This window comes from Lingula anatina, chromosome 1 (genome assembly GCF_051362555.1).
Source record: "Lingula anatina isolate TDL-2025a chromosome 1, LinAna3.0, whole genome shotgun sequence".
Lineage (NCBI taxonomy): Eukaryota > Metazoa > Brachiopoda > Lingulata > Lingulida > Lingulidae > Lingula > Lingula anatina.
This window is the reverse complement of record NC_141767.1, coordinates 54173398-54186478: the sequence shown is the minus strand read 5'-3', so window position 1 is coordinate 54186478 and position 13081 is coordinate 54173398. Positions and strand designations below refer to the sequence as shown.

Below are 13081 nucleotides of genomic sequence, written 5' to 3'. Positions count from 1 at the left end.
TGGTTTTCCAACTTAGAGTCAAAGTCAAAACTATATTTCTGGTCAAATCAAAATGGCACCGTTTCATAATTGTTTGGGTCTTTTTTTTCTCAAATTGAATCACATTTGCTTATTTGGCAAGAAAAGCAATGATGTGCTGATTAACTGTCTGGCTCATCTTGTACCCAGTGACTGAAGAATATTTCTGGTCAAATTAAAAATGGCAATGTTTCATGTCTGTTTCTGTTTTTTTTCCCCCAACTGAAATCACATTTGCTTATTTGGCAAGAAAAGCAGTGATGTGCTGATTTACTATGTCTGGCTCATCTTGTTGTACCCAATGACTGGCTCCCTCTATGAACTTTAGAGTAAAATCCCTGCAGTGTTTACCAGACAATTCTGCCATCTCACTCTGCAGTGCACCATCGTTAGTGCCCCAGATAACTAAGGTGGGGGCCTGAATTAAAGCCTTTGGTTTGCCATAACCTCCACTTGCTATTTTACCCAGTATGGCTGCACGGATATAGTTCATGGCACAGGTAACAGTACCTATAGAAAATGTATTGAATGACAGTTGTGATCTAACCTTAAAAAGAAACCACTTCCGTTATAATTGGAAATAATGAAGCAAACTGTAACTGTAAAAACGAATTCATCTTTTTTTTTTACACAATTTGAACACAACTGCTACGTACTCAGTAGGACAATAACAGAGTTAAAAAAAAAAACGACAATTTGAACTATGTAACATGTTCTTAATGTGTAAGAAGTACCACAACCCCTGTCCATATTATTGGTATCAACTGATATTGTAAAACATCAATTTCTTTTTACCTGGTCTAGAAAATGTGTACTTAAAAGCCTCTATGTCTTCTGGGGTGAAAGCTCCAGGTTTGGCTCCCATTACCTTCCCACAGAAAGTATTTTCAATCATCTTTAGATCCCCGCTGAGAAAGAGCCATTCTGGTAAATAAGGCAGGCAGAAAAAGAACATGTACCTATAAAACATAACAAATCCACTTATGTTAAATTTTATACAGCTTGTCTATGTTTGGTTTCTCTCATTTACAACATCAATTTAAATTTCACCTTTTTTAAAGTAAATGTCAGGACCTATACAGAGATCATGAGAGAAACATCAAGAATATGTCCAACTGGTCAACAAATGAAATTAAGGAAGGAAGATCTGATCAAACTTTACAAGATTACTAAATGAAAATCGCACTATTGATATCATATGTTCAAAGATTTAAATTTGAAGAAGAATTGTACATTACCAAGACTTAAGCATCTGTTTGTAGTGAGTCTTCAAATAAGGTCCCATTACAGCTGGGTGTGGGCAGTTCATAATGATTAGTTTATCCACCAGTTCAGGATACTTGCCAGCCACCGCCCATGCCATAGCTCCTCCCCAGTCATGTCCTACCAGTATGCAGGAATTGTAACCTGACGTACAGAAATTGTGATCACATCTCAAATGGAGCAAAGGTCAATAATTTTTATCAACATTATACAATTTTGTACATAACATAATGATTAAATGTCCTTTCTTATTTCAAATTATTCAATTTTAATCATATCAGTCAAAATGTAATCATTTAGTAAAAAAATTATTTAAAAAGTAAGATGAGTTAAAGGCAGGGCTTTTCCCAGGACTGGGGTACAGGCCGTCCAAAATTACCAAAATTTCAGGGAGTCCAAGTATGCCTAAAGCCATCATATTTCCACAAAAAATCCATAAGTTTTCCAGCTGCCTTTGAAAAAATAGGCTGTCCAGTGTTGCTGGCAGCTGTCCAAATGACGACTGGACAGTTCACTGGGAAAAGCCTTGGTTAAAGGCATAAGGGCAATTTTTGTGTCAAAACAAACAGATTATGTGACTTGAATAAAGCATGTTAACAACTACATTAGTAGCACTGAAATGATTAAAATTGGATATCACCAACACAGGCACATAATGGTGAGAAATAGTGTAATCTGTGGAAAATTTTATAAAATGATATAAAAATCATAAATTGCTTTAGATGTTCTTTCTTTCTTTCCATGTGAAGCTGACATTAGTTGTTATAGGGAATGTATCAAAAGGCAATCCAAATATTTTCAGTGGAAGATGCTGTGGTAATAATTTCTCAAAACCTTTTCAAGTGTCTTATCATACCAAAAGATAATATTAATTCTTTGATGTCATCTCTCAGCTTTTTCAAGTCATAGCTGTAAATTCCTTTTGGTTGTTCGCTTTCTCCACATCCTCGTGTATCAACAGCAACAACTCTAGAAATATAACATTTCTTAGAGTTAAAAAAGGCATATATAATTTTCTACATAAAAACCTTTAACAGCGTAAAAGTGAAAGAGTGACAAAATATGACACCAAGCCCCAAATGTTATTTGTAAATACAATTAAAGAAAAACTGAAAGAATAACAATCTAGTCAGAATAGTTATTTGAACTAGATTTAGTGAGTCCTTGTTGTAATTTTGTTAATTTGGATGTAGTATATAACATAATGCTGACCAGCATAATTACCACCAATTTTTTGTACTACTGTTACTGTGGACATTCAGAAAACGTAACTAACATTAGGGCTTTAGACCATAGGCAGTTCAAAGTTATACATTAAAATTACCAATATGTGAAACATTATAAATTCACATGTCTAACTCTATCTGTACTTTAGTCCTAAAAACCATTCTTGTAAGTTTGAGAATAATAAGTAGCATGGTTTCACTTTTATGGTGTTAATGTGGAAAGTGCAAGATGACAGCAACAAGAGATTTTTGTTGCTACAGGAGTAGTCAGGAAATGGAACCCATTGGCTAAACTAACATGAATATATTAAATAATTGGAATGGCACTCTTAGTTTTTGTACACAATTCTCTTTATGTACAGCCACAGTTGCACCTGCACATATAGCTGTCTCCTGTGTCTGTTGTTTTTTTGGCATTTTCTGCATCTTAATTTTTTTAGTCAATTATATAAAAATGATGGTAAATCTGTTATCGTGTATTATGTAATAAAGAGTCAAAAAAGGAAATAAACTCATATCAATGCAGTTTGTCAGATTCAATCCTTCAATGTGTTTAGAATCTCAGAATGGAGCAAATGGGACATTTTATTGATATTTTTCCCATCTCAACAAATTTCTTCGTTGATCACATAAAAATGACAGTTAATTGGTTATTTTGTATTGTGTAAAAAAGTGTTGAAAATGGAGATTTTTTCTGCTTTATGTCTGTGCATTTAACAGCATTGCTGCCTTATTATAAAGTGACTTCCTTAAACAGTCTAGTTGTCCACAGTGTTCCTACCAGAAATTTGTGATCAGTATATCAACTTCATGTACTACTGAAACAGAAAGTTATAAAAATGTGTGTTTAAACTTATGGGTAAATCACGTTTAAATCTGGTCCATTGCAATGAAAGATGCTACCAATTGAAATTCACAAATAATTTTAAAATAGAGTTAAAAATATATCTTTTTTTATGAATTTTATTATTGATAATCTTACTTGTAATTGGTTTTGTGTGAAAATTAGGCTGTTTTTATCTATATAACTCTGTGATTGTGTTAAGTACTTATTTTTAAATGAGTTTTAGACTTCAAATAAATATATTATCAGTTTCATTAAATAAACATTATTATTGTAAACAATGAACAAATACAAATATTAATATGTATATCAAGTTAACATTATGCACAGACCTTGCAAATGCATTGTGTACCTGTAATTCTGACAGAATATCTTTAATTGATGCCTCCAAGAATACCAAAATTCTGGAAACCCATGCAAGAGAAGCATCAGGGGCATATTCTCCCCTCCATTTGCAACATAATGCATCTTGATACCCTAAAACAAAACCGAATAAAAAGTTCAACTTCAGTAAGTGAATGAAACTTCATTTATTAATGCAATTTTTGACGTAACAATTATATTCTAACACATTTGCTCACATAATTCTAATACATTTCATTATTTTTTTTTAATATAATGATACAAGTGTTGAATGCAAATAGAAATAATGGAATTTTACAATAAAATATAAATTTACACAATTATTCAATGCTTTAAATAAAATAAGATTATAATAAATTGTTTATAATTAGGGCGTATTGGGGAAATTATAAGAGTCCTATTCAAAAATAATAATGTCCATGATTTTTTTAAATTATTCAATGCCCATTGTATTTATGTCTTTCAAGATCTGATACTTCTCAGTTTGGGACAATAATTGCAATTTTTGAGTCCAGTGTAGAGAACATTTTTTAAAAACAATTGACTCTGACAGTAAATGATAGGTTATAGGTTTTATTATCTTTGGTATACATATTTAAAATATGAAATTTAATTCCCACTGTAAGAGGTTTAAAAGTGGCTAAAATGTTTCATTTTACCTCCCCTCCCTCCGGCTCCAGTTCTTTAACCCTAATCATGACATACTGCATGTTGGAAGGTGATGTGACTTTGTTCAAAATTTTGAATAAAAAACTTGCAGTGTTAGCGTAAGTTAAATTAACATCTGACTGAACATGGTGCGTCATTTATCAAACCAGAAACCCCCACCCCCCAGAAACTCGCCTCTGACTCCGAGTTTAATCTAACGAATCCGTGAGCACCCAGTTTGGGATCATCCAGACAAGCGGGCCTAATGTCTCTTTTCTTACGACTAAAAAACTGTTTAGGCTTCCTTATCGCTATATAAAATGTCCGCATCAAGACAGGAATAGCCCAGAAAAATGCTATTAAATATACTCCGCAAACAGCCGCCCATCTCCACATGGGCGCAGCCATTTTTCTCTCAGAGGCTGATGACCTACTTTTTAGTAATTGGTCTATATGTTTTATTTCTTTTACCATTGGTAAATAATTGGGCATAGATTCTACGCAAAATGCATATAAGAAAATAATTAAAAAACAAAAATCAAAGTTAGACTATTTATAGTAATTGATTAATCTCTTTTCTTTGTTCAAGTCCGCACCGCACCCTACTTCGCGGAAAGGCACCAGCGGGAAGAAAGCAAAATGGCGACGGCATCTCAACCAGAACCATGTTATCTACCATTACTAGGAATCGCAGAAAGCTTTAGGACTTCTAATCCACCAAACATAAAGCTCTGTATTCATTGCTTGCAAGCGATATTGAATTTAAAGCCTCCACCTCGGATAGAGGCAAGGACACGATTACAACTTGGGGGTCTCCTCTTCACTCATACAAAAAACATTGACCTCGCAAGATCACATTTAGAAACAGCGGTAAGTTCAAGTTTGTCATATGTGACCTAGCTAATAGAACATTTTGATATCAGTCTTTTAATTTCTATATCGTTTTTATTTTAAATAAACGGGTCTTTTTTCTCTCTTTCAGTGGGGATTGTCAAATAGCGTATCCTTTTGTTGTGGAATAAGATCAATACACAGATGACAGTGACACTGACAGTGTAGGCACTGTGGCACATTAACTTAAAGTAGTAACTTCAGGCGGCAAGTCAAGAAATGAAGAAGGCCTTATTTTAAATTTCATTGCCGCAGTAGGTTTCTGTAATTCGTTTTTCATAATATGGTTTCCATAATAAAGTTGCTTGTTAGTGACTTTACAGGACCTGGGCATCAAAATAACCGTACTAGATATACCAGTAAGTGTTTAATGTGCATGTTGACAGTCAGTAATTGGAATTGTTTATTTGAAAATTGTATCCAGAAGTTGAGGTGAGATTTGCTGTTCTTCTGGGAGAGGTTTACATTTTGATTTCAGAACAGTATGTGATTTGCACAAATGTCACTTATTCTACCTACACTTTGGACAGGGAATTTCATATCATAGCAGACTTTTTCAGCAGCTCAGCAAGTTTTAAAAAGCATGCATTTTCACTTATAAAATGTTCTTAGTTTTTGTGCAATACATATATTTAGGTCGATAAATTAACAAGTCTTTATGTTGCTTTTGAAGAGAAGTAGGTCAAGCTGACAAAAAAATAGACATTCCAATTTGATATTTCCCATAGGATGTAGGATACTTTTTTACCAGAGTTCAGCTTGCCCCTTAGTTATACAGGAGGCTTCAGTTATGGCATTTGCAGATGATCTTAATAGTGAACATTATTTCATTAAGAAAAGATGGGTTAGGATGGTATGTGTGTGTGTGTGTGTGTGTGTGTGTGTGTGTGTGTGTGTGTGTGTGTGTGTGTGTGTCAAAATCAGTTACATTTGCTTGAGTTTGACTGAAAGGGCAATATATCTCTACTGTGTGAGTTGCTTCTATAATCTAGCTATATACCTTAACATAAAAACAAAAGATCCCTTCCTTTGATGATGTCAAATTTGAAGCAGCAAGTACATTAGGGCAATTATATGAGCAACAGGTAAAGTACACTTTTCAGCTATTTCTAAGCAGCAAAAACTTGAGAGAGATCTGGTTTTTCTTGGACTATATAACTGGGTGTTTTGGATAAAGTACATGGGCCATCAAATTTACATAGCAGTTTTCTTATATTCTTTGACCAATACATTTATAGTATGTGATGATATGAATTAATATTGAGACTGTTTACCCTCATGGCATATTTAAAATATTACCAAATGATACTGAGATTAATTTTAACCAGTCTGAGAGATATCTAAAATTGATTATTTCTTCAGAGTCAAGTGCATGCTGCTAAGCCTGTACTTCGGAAAGCAATAGAAATTTCCAGTGATGCTCCATATTGGCGGTGCAGACTTTTGTTTCAGTTGGCAGTAAGTATTGTGTCAGCAATTTATTAAAGATGCCTCTTTCCAGAAAAGATCACATTTTCGATGTAATTTTAGTCTAAATACACCCATGCTGTTTCAAAGATTCAGAATCATTTAGTGCACTTGCTTTCATGTGTAGTTTTAGTATCATAGTTGATATCTTTTTACACTGCAAGCCTTTTCATTATATTGATTAATGCACAGTAATCTCAGGAGACTTAAGTCTAACCTTGACAATTAATTGGAGTACAAAGTACAAAAAGTTATCATTTTAGTGAAAAAAGGGGTTTTATCCTGAGTACAAAGCCCCAGAGATATTTCAGGATATAAAATGAAAGGTTCTTCACCTTAGAATATTTGACACAGTGCTGTTAGCCATGAAGTCTTCATGAATGTAGAAAATGAAGCAGCAGGTGTACAGAGTTCTTTGTTTTGGTTGACGAAAAGTATTCAATTGTTTTATGAAAAACAAATTGTTGTCTCTTACAAGAAATGTGCCAAGTTCACTTCAAAATGATATATATATATTTCTATTAGTTGATGTTTATGCTTTCAAGTGTCATAATCATTAGAACTTGACTGTAACATGAATGTGTGTGTTCCTTGAGGTGTACACACACACACACACACACACACACACACACACACACACACACACACACACACACACACACACACACACACACACACTGTTTGTTTCATATATGGGTCAATATTGTCTTACAGCAAATTCATGTGCAAGAAAAAGATTTTGTATCTGCAGTTGGACTGCTGGGAGTTGGTGCTGACTTTGCACAAAGGATGGGTGCACAGTATAGTAGGGTTTTATACTTACTTAGTAGAGGAATGGTAAGTAAAAATCACATGCTGAAAAATGTTTAAGTGAGATACTGAAATTCCAATTTTTTGTACTTTTATTGAATGAAACATATTTTTAAAATCCGACTGGCATAAATAATTTGTTTGATTTTAATAAAAATACATCTGAGAGTATTTTGTACAAATTTTCTTTTTCAATTAGAAAATGGTTTTGAAATGTGAAGTTAATTTTATTTCAGCTATTACTAATCAGCAAAAATCTGACGGAAGTCCACCAGAGCCTCAGTTTGTCTGGAGAGCTTATAGAAAGGTTGCAAGGAGATCCAGGGAGGAAAGAAGGGCTCAAAGTGTTTTTTCTCATTTTACAAGTTTGCCATTTTCTAATGGCAGGACAGGTACAGATGTGTTACTATATCAGCTACAGAGTATCTTCATTTTTGTAAAATGATAGAAACAACTTACAGGTGTACATCTCATATATTGTTACATTTTTTTTAAGATAAGTATAAAATTATGTAATGTGATTAGGATGGTGTTGAAAATTTTTCATTTCATGTAGAATATGTTTACTTGATGACTGTTTTGTGCAGTGTATCTGCTGACTTGACTACATCAGTCTTTGTGTATTCTGTTTTTATACAAAATGAAACTTTCTTTCAGCATAATACATAAGATCCAGTGGAGTATTTTGGAGTTTTTTTTAAATGCTTTGAAAATTTTAAGAGAAAAGTGACAAGATTTCTTTTAAATATATTTTAATAGGTGAAAAGTGTAAAACCAGCATTAAAGCAACTTCAGCAAAGCATACAGACAATTACCTCAATACACATAGATGAAAGTGAACACATTGACCAAGGCAAGTAATTTTTTTCTTTTTACGAAAAAAATTCTATGACAATACAATTGACAGTTTCTACATCTGCTTGCTTAAAACCATTCAATCACATGAATTTGAAATAAATGTGTAACAGGCTTAACTTACAACTTAAATACTTGTTGTTTCATGCTTTCTGTATACAACAAAATCTCTATCTTTTGAAAATATTTAAGAATTGCATTATGCCATAATGCTGACTTTATTATCAAGGATCTTTTGTCAGTAGTTGGTTATATTTTGATCTTTGTGCACATACGTACACCTGCACACAGGCTGACACGCACAAGCACACAAGTATATAATATTTATCTTTTGGTCTTTCTGTAGATCCTCTCCCAGCCAACCCAGCAGACTGCTTCCAGTGGTTACCTAAGGAACATATGTGTGTATTAGTGTACTTGGTAAGGATAAATTTACTCATTTCAGTTATCCTGGTCTGATTAAAAACATCAGAAAAAGTTGATTTAACCTCAGTGCAGGAATCACAGTGTTTTGGCCCAGATATTTAATGAACAGAATATTTTTGCTTGGTGTCACAAAATCTAGTTTTAAAATAAATTATATTGAAAGCTGTGTGATAGTGTTTGTTGATTTATTCCAGGTAACAGTCATGCATTCCATGCAGGCAGGATATATGGACAAGGCCCAAAAATACACTGACAAGGCTCTCATGCAGATTGAAAAGTTAAAAAGTATGTACAATCAGAATAGTTTGAATAAAAATTCACATTCCTATACATCTTTCTGTATTTACATACTGCTGTCTCAGAGAATGTAAAGGCTTTTACAGCAGTTGTACAAAATAAAGTTTTTGCGGTGTTTATTTTTGTGTCATATATAATTAACAATGATATAGAGTTGAACAATTTGTTTGTTCCAGTGTTAGACTCAAATCCTCTCCTGTCATCATTTCAACTGATGTTGTTAGAACATATCATCATGTGTAGACTTGTTATGGGAAACAAGACCATGGCAATTCAAGAAATTTCACAAGCTTGCCAAGTCTGTCAACAAAGCCCAAAGTTACTCCAAGTGCATGGTGCACAACTACACACATTATTGGTGAGTAGAATAGATCAAAACAATTTGACATAAATTGTGGTGTGAAAAAAAGTTCCATATAAAATAGGTAAGAAATAAAAATGTGATGTATTGAATTATAACTTTGTTTATTCGGATAAATTTGTTTTTTCTGTTATTATTGTTACTAAATAGAAGTCTTTGGTGAAGTCTAAGAAGCTTTGATCTCTTTTCCTAGGGGCTGTATGCAATGTCAATGAATAGCATGGATGCTGCAGAGGTACAATTTAGTACTGCCATAAGGGTGAGTATGAGGGTGGACTGATCTACATTTTCGTTTATATTTTGTAGGCCACATATCAGTAACAATGTTATGAGCCATCTACATTATACGGATCTTACCCAGGGAGTATTTATTTCTTTGGTTATTTCCTTTTCAGTTATCTACAGAACCAAACTTATGGAGTTTTAACAATTTGAATTTAGCAATAGTTTACCTACGGAACAATAGGCATGCTGATTTAATGACATTATTAGACCGGATAGACCCTGAAAGGATTCCAGCAGGGTGAGTGTTTTTTTTAAAGCTGTGTCTAGATTTAAAGAGAAGAGTTGAGATGAATTAAGATGTGCTTATTGGTACATAAGCTATGTGGCTGTAGCCTGTATTGTATTTCAAAATTGCATGTCTTTAAAATTAAGTGCAAAAAAGTGAAATAAAAAGATTTTAATGAATACTATTCAATGATGGACTTTGGCTGAGATCAGTATGTTTTTTTGCAGTCTACAATATTATATCAACCTGGGTGCAGCCTCATATAATTAGTTTATTGACATGTGCTTGGTTTTAGGTCTCACAGTTTGAAAGCAGCTGCATTTTATGTTCGTGGACTACAGTCATTTTTTCAAGCTAGATACAATGAAGCAAAGTAAGTTGGAATTGAAAAAATAAATAGTTCTGTCTTGAAACTTTCTTATGCCCTTATTCCACACTGACTAAAAATTCCACAAACTGCCAAGAATTTAAACTTCCAGGGTTCTTAGTTTCATCATGATAAATTCTTTAAGCCCCTAACTAATTCCTTACTATTCTCAGTCAGTTCTTCCAATTCATGAGAGATTGTGTAATTGGCCCTAAAGTTTGGAACCAGTCTTATATTTATCACCAGTTAATGTTCAGACCCTAGTGCTAGGACCAATATTATAGATGCTCTATGTTGAACATTCATTTTGGAACTGAAGCCCAAGCAGGGACAAGATTTCTACAAGAAATGTGCAAAATTCCACAATTCCTCATGATTTATCAATTCCTGGCGGTTCATGGGATTTTTAGCCGAAAGTACACATTAAAACTTAGAGAAAAGTACATGTTGTGTTGTACACTTGTCATGTGTCAAAGTGATGTGTTTCAGGAACTGTTTAAAATGTTTATGAAGTGACTGTTGTTAGGGGTCTGAATTTCCTTATGAGCATGTCTTGTTTATGAAATTATTAATTAATGAAATATTTGATTTATTTTTCAGGAGGTATCTCAGGGAAACTTTGAAGATGGCCAATGCTGAAGACTTGAATCGCCTAACATCATGCTCACTGGTTTTATTAGGACATATTTTTTTATCCCTGGGAAACAGCGAAGTAAGTTTGCTCTTTTGTTGGATCCCTACTTGATATGAAATCTTTTAATTAAAAGATGGTCTCAAATTGGAGAACATAGCCCTTGCAATGACCCAATGCAACTTTGATTTCACTAGTATTATATATTCTCTTTTTGGTTCCTTTCCATTGATTTCTTTTTCTTAGCTATCTTTCTTGTATATTTTGCAAGATTAATTGGTTTTCAGACTATTACTCATCCATTTTCTGACCATATCTACCTCAAACCTTTCAGGAAGCTATGAACATGGTAACGCCAGCCATTCAACTGGCAGCAAAAATCCCAGATGCGCAAGTACAACTTTGGGCATCAGCTCTCCTTAGAGGTAAATACTATATTGTTAGACTGCATTTTAAAAATTTCTAAGGTTGTTGTAAGATGGGTAAATTTGATGTAATATAAGGAAGATACCAGAAAAAAGTTAACCTCAATTAAGCATTTACATGCACAAAGCACGCACACACACACACTCTGAATGAATGGAGACTTTGGTGTATTGGTCACCACCCATTGTGCAAATTACACCTTTGTCTGTTGCAGATTTATACAGGTTAGTAGGTGATCATGAACGTGAGGCTGCAGAACATCAAGTCCATCACAGTTTTTCACAGTCCCTCCTCACAGACCACATGCAGTCAGCCAACCAGCCTGAACACAAACTAATGCAGGTGTGTGGGAGATGTACATGCCTTTGGAATCACAGTTAAAAAGGACTTGAGAATTATTCCACTATGGATACATTAAGAACCTGGCTTTGTGCAGCAGGTTATTTAACTTCTTCATTTTAACTGCACATGAGAAATCTTAATTTGATTTAGAAAACAGTATATCATATTCAACTTTATTTCTATTCAAAGTCTGTATTTCCTTGTATTATATCATATCATATCATAAGTGAATTAACTTTTTATTTCAGTGGACTGAAGGACCCTGCCCCTTCCATTTATTGAATTCTCCAAATTCAAGTGGGCCACTGTTATAGCATATTCTCTATGAACTTCGGAAGAGAACCCATTACAAGCTGGGGAAGAAAACAGACAATGTACATATGTGAATAGAATACATTATGACCTCATGGTGCATTGGTCATTATCATAAGCTATCACCAGGAGCATCATCATCTCTCATCATCATCATCATCATCATCCTCTTAAGAAGCTATCTATAAACAATTTTATGGAAAAGATTGATCAAAATACTGCAGATTATGTTTTAATATCAGTTTGAAAATACTTTACAACTGAAATAAATTTTTTATCAAAACAGGATCTCAGTTCAAAAATATGGTCATTGTCTATCTCTGTGTTAGTTGAGTATGTGATAACGGTATACGTTTTTGAAAACTACAATCATGTTACGTTAGACTTTATAAGAATAGCCTGGAAGCAGTTTGTGCTATTGCTAGCTTATTTAAAAAATGTATGAAGATTTGGACGAGAGGGAGGGCTCTGGTAATCTGAAGTAAATGATACATGATCAGCTGAGTATCAAATCCAGAAAAAAATGTCTGTATATAGTTTTGCATGTTAGGTTCAAACATACAAACATTTATATTTATAGAGAATTTTCCACTGAAGCCGTCTAATTTATTTGAAAACTACCTTAATGCCGATTTCAATAAATAACATTTTAATTGGCAGTATGATATGTCACAGCTAACACATTTAAAATTAATTTTTAACTTCCTGATTGTGTTATTAGTCAAAATTTATTATTTGGTGATTGTGACATCACCCATAGTTGCTGCATGATTGTGCTATTTCACTGTATCAAGTATTATGATATTAAAACTACCCTAGTCAATTGTGTTGAAAGAAACTAAAGAGAATGTGCATTTATGCTTTTCCAGCCAATTTTTAAGCAAATCTGTATTCTTGTAGGTACTACATGTGTACAAATAAAAATGTTGATATATATATGTAAGGGTTAAAGTGTTGTGAAATAATATCAAGAGTCATACCGTATTGTGCTGTTGAACTTAAGTATTGAAAAGAAACTGCAGC

General features: G+C 33.5%; 2 protein-coding genes across 2 annotated transcripts; one reads left to right on the top strand and one right to left on the bottom strand.

Annotated features, from left to right (window-relative positions):
- Positions 1-12: 12 nt before the first annotated feature.
- On the bottom strand, positions 13-4788 carry LOC106169831 (epoxide hydrolase 4). The gene is made up of 6 exons (XM_013549495.2): positions 4558-4788; positions 3704-3828; positions 2138-2250; positions 1257-1425; positions 814-977; positions 13-528 (listed from the first exon to the last, which is right to left on the bottom strand). Exons 1-6 carry the CDS (start codon positions 4768-4770, stop codon positions 257-259), a joined length of 1056 nt encoding a protein of 351 aa, XP_013404949.1. The 5' UTR covers positions 4771-4788; the 3' UTR covers positions 13-256.
- Positions 4789-4956: 168 nt separating this feature from the next.
- On the top strand, positions 4957-12996 carry LOC106169972 (MAU2 chromatid cohesion factor homolog). Its single transcript, XM_013549696.2, has 17 exons — positions 4957-5232; positions 5345-5362; positions 6273-6338; positions 6616-6711; positions 7435-7557; positions 7767-7922; positions 8290-8383; positions 8732-8805; positions 9006-9096; positions 9285-9466; positions 9663-9728; positions 9865-9992; positions 10276-10353; positions 10948-11059; positions 11313-11403; positions 11619-11746; positions 11995-12996. The coding sequence occupies exons 1-17, from the start codon at positions 5002-5004 to the stop codon at positions 12058-12060; spliced, it is 1800 nt and encodes a 599-aa protein (XP_013405150.1). The 5' UTR covers positions 4957-5001; the 3' UTR covers positions 12061-12996.
- The last annotated feature ends 85 nt before the right edge of the window (positions 12997-13081 follow it).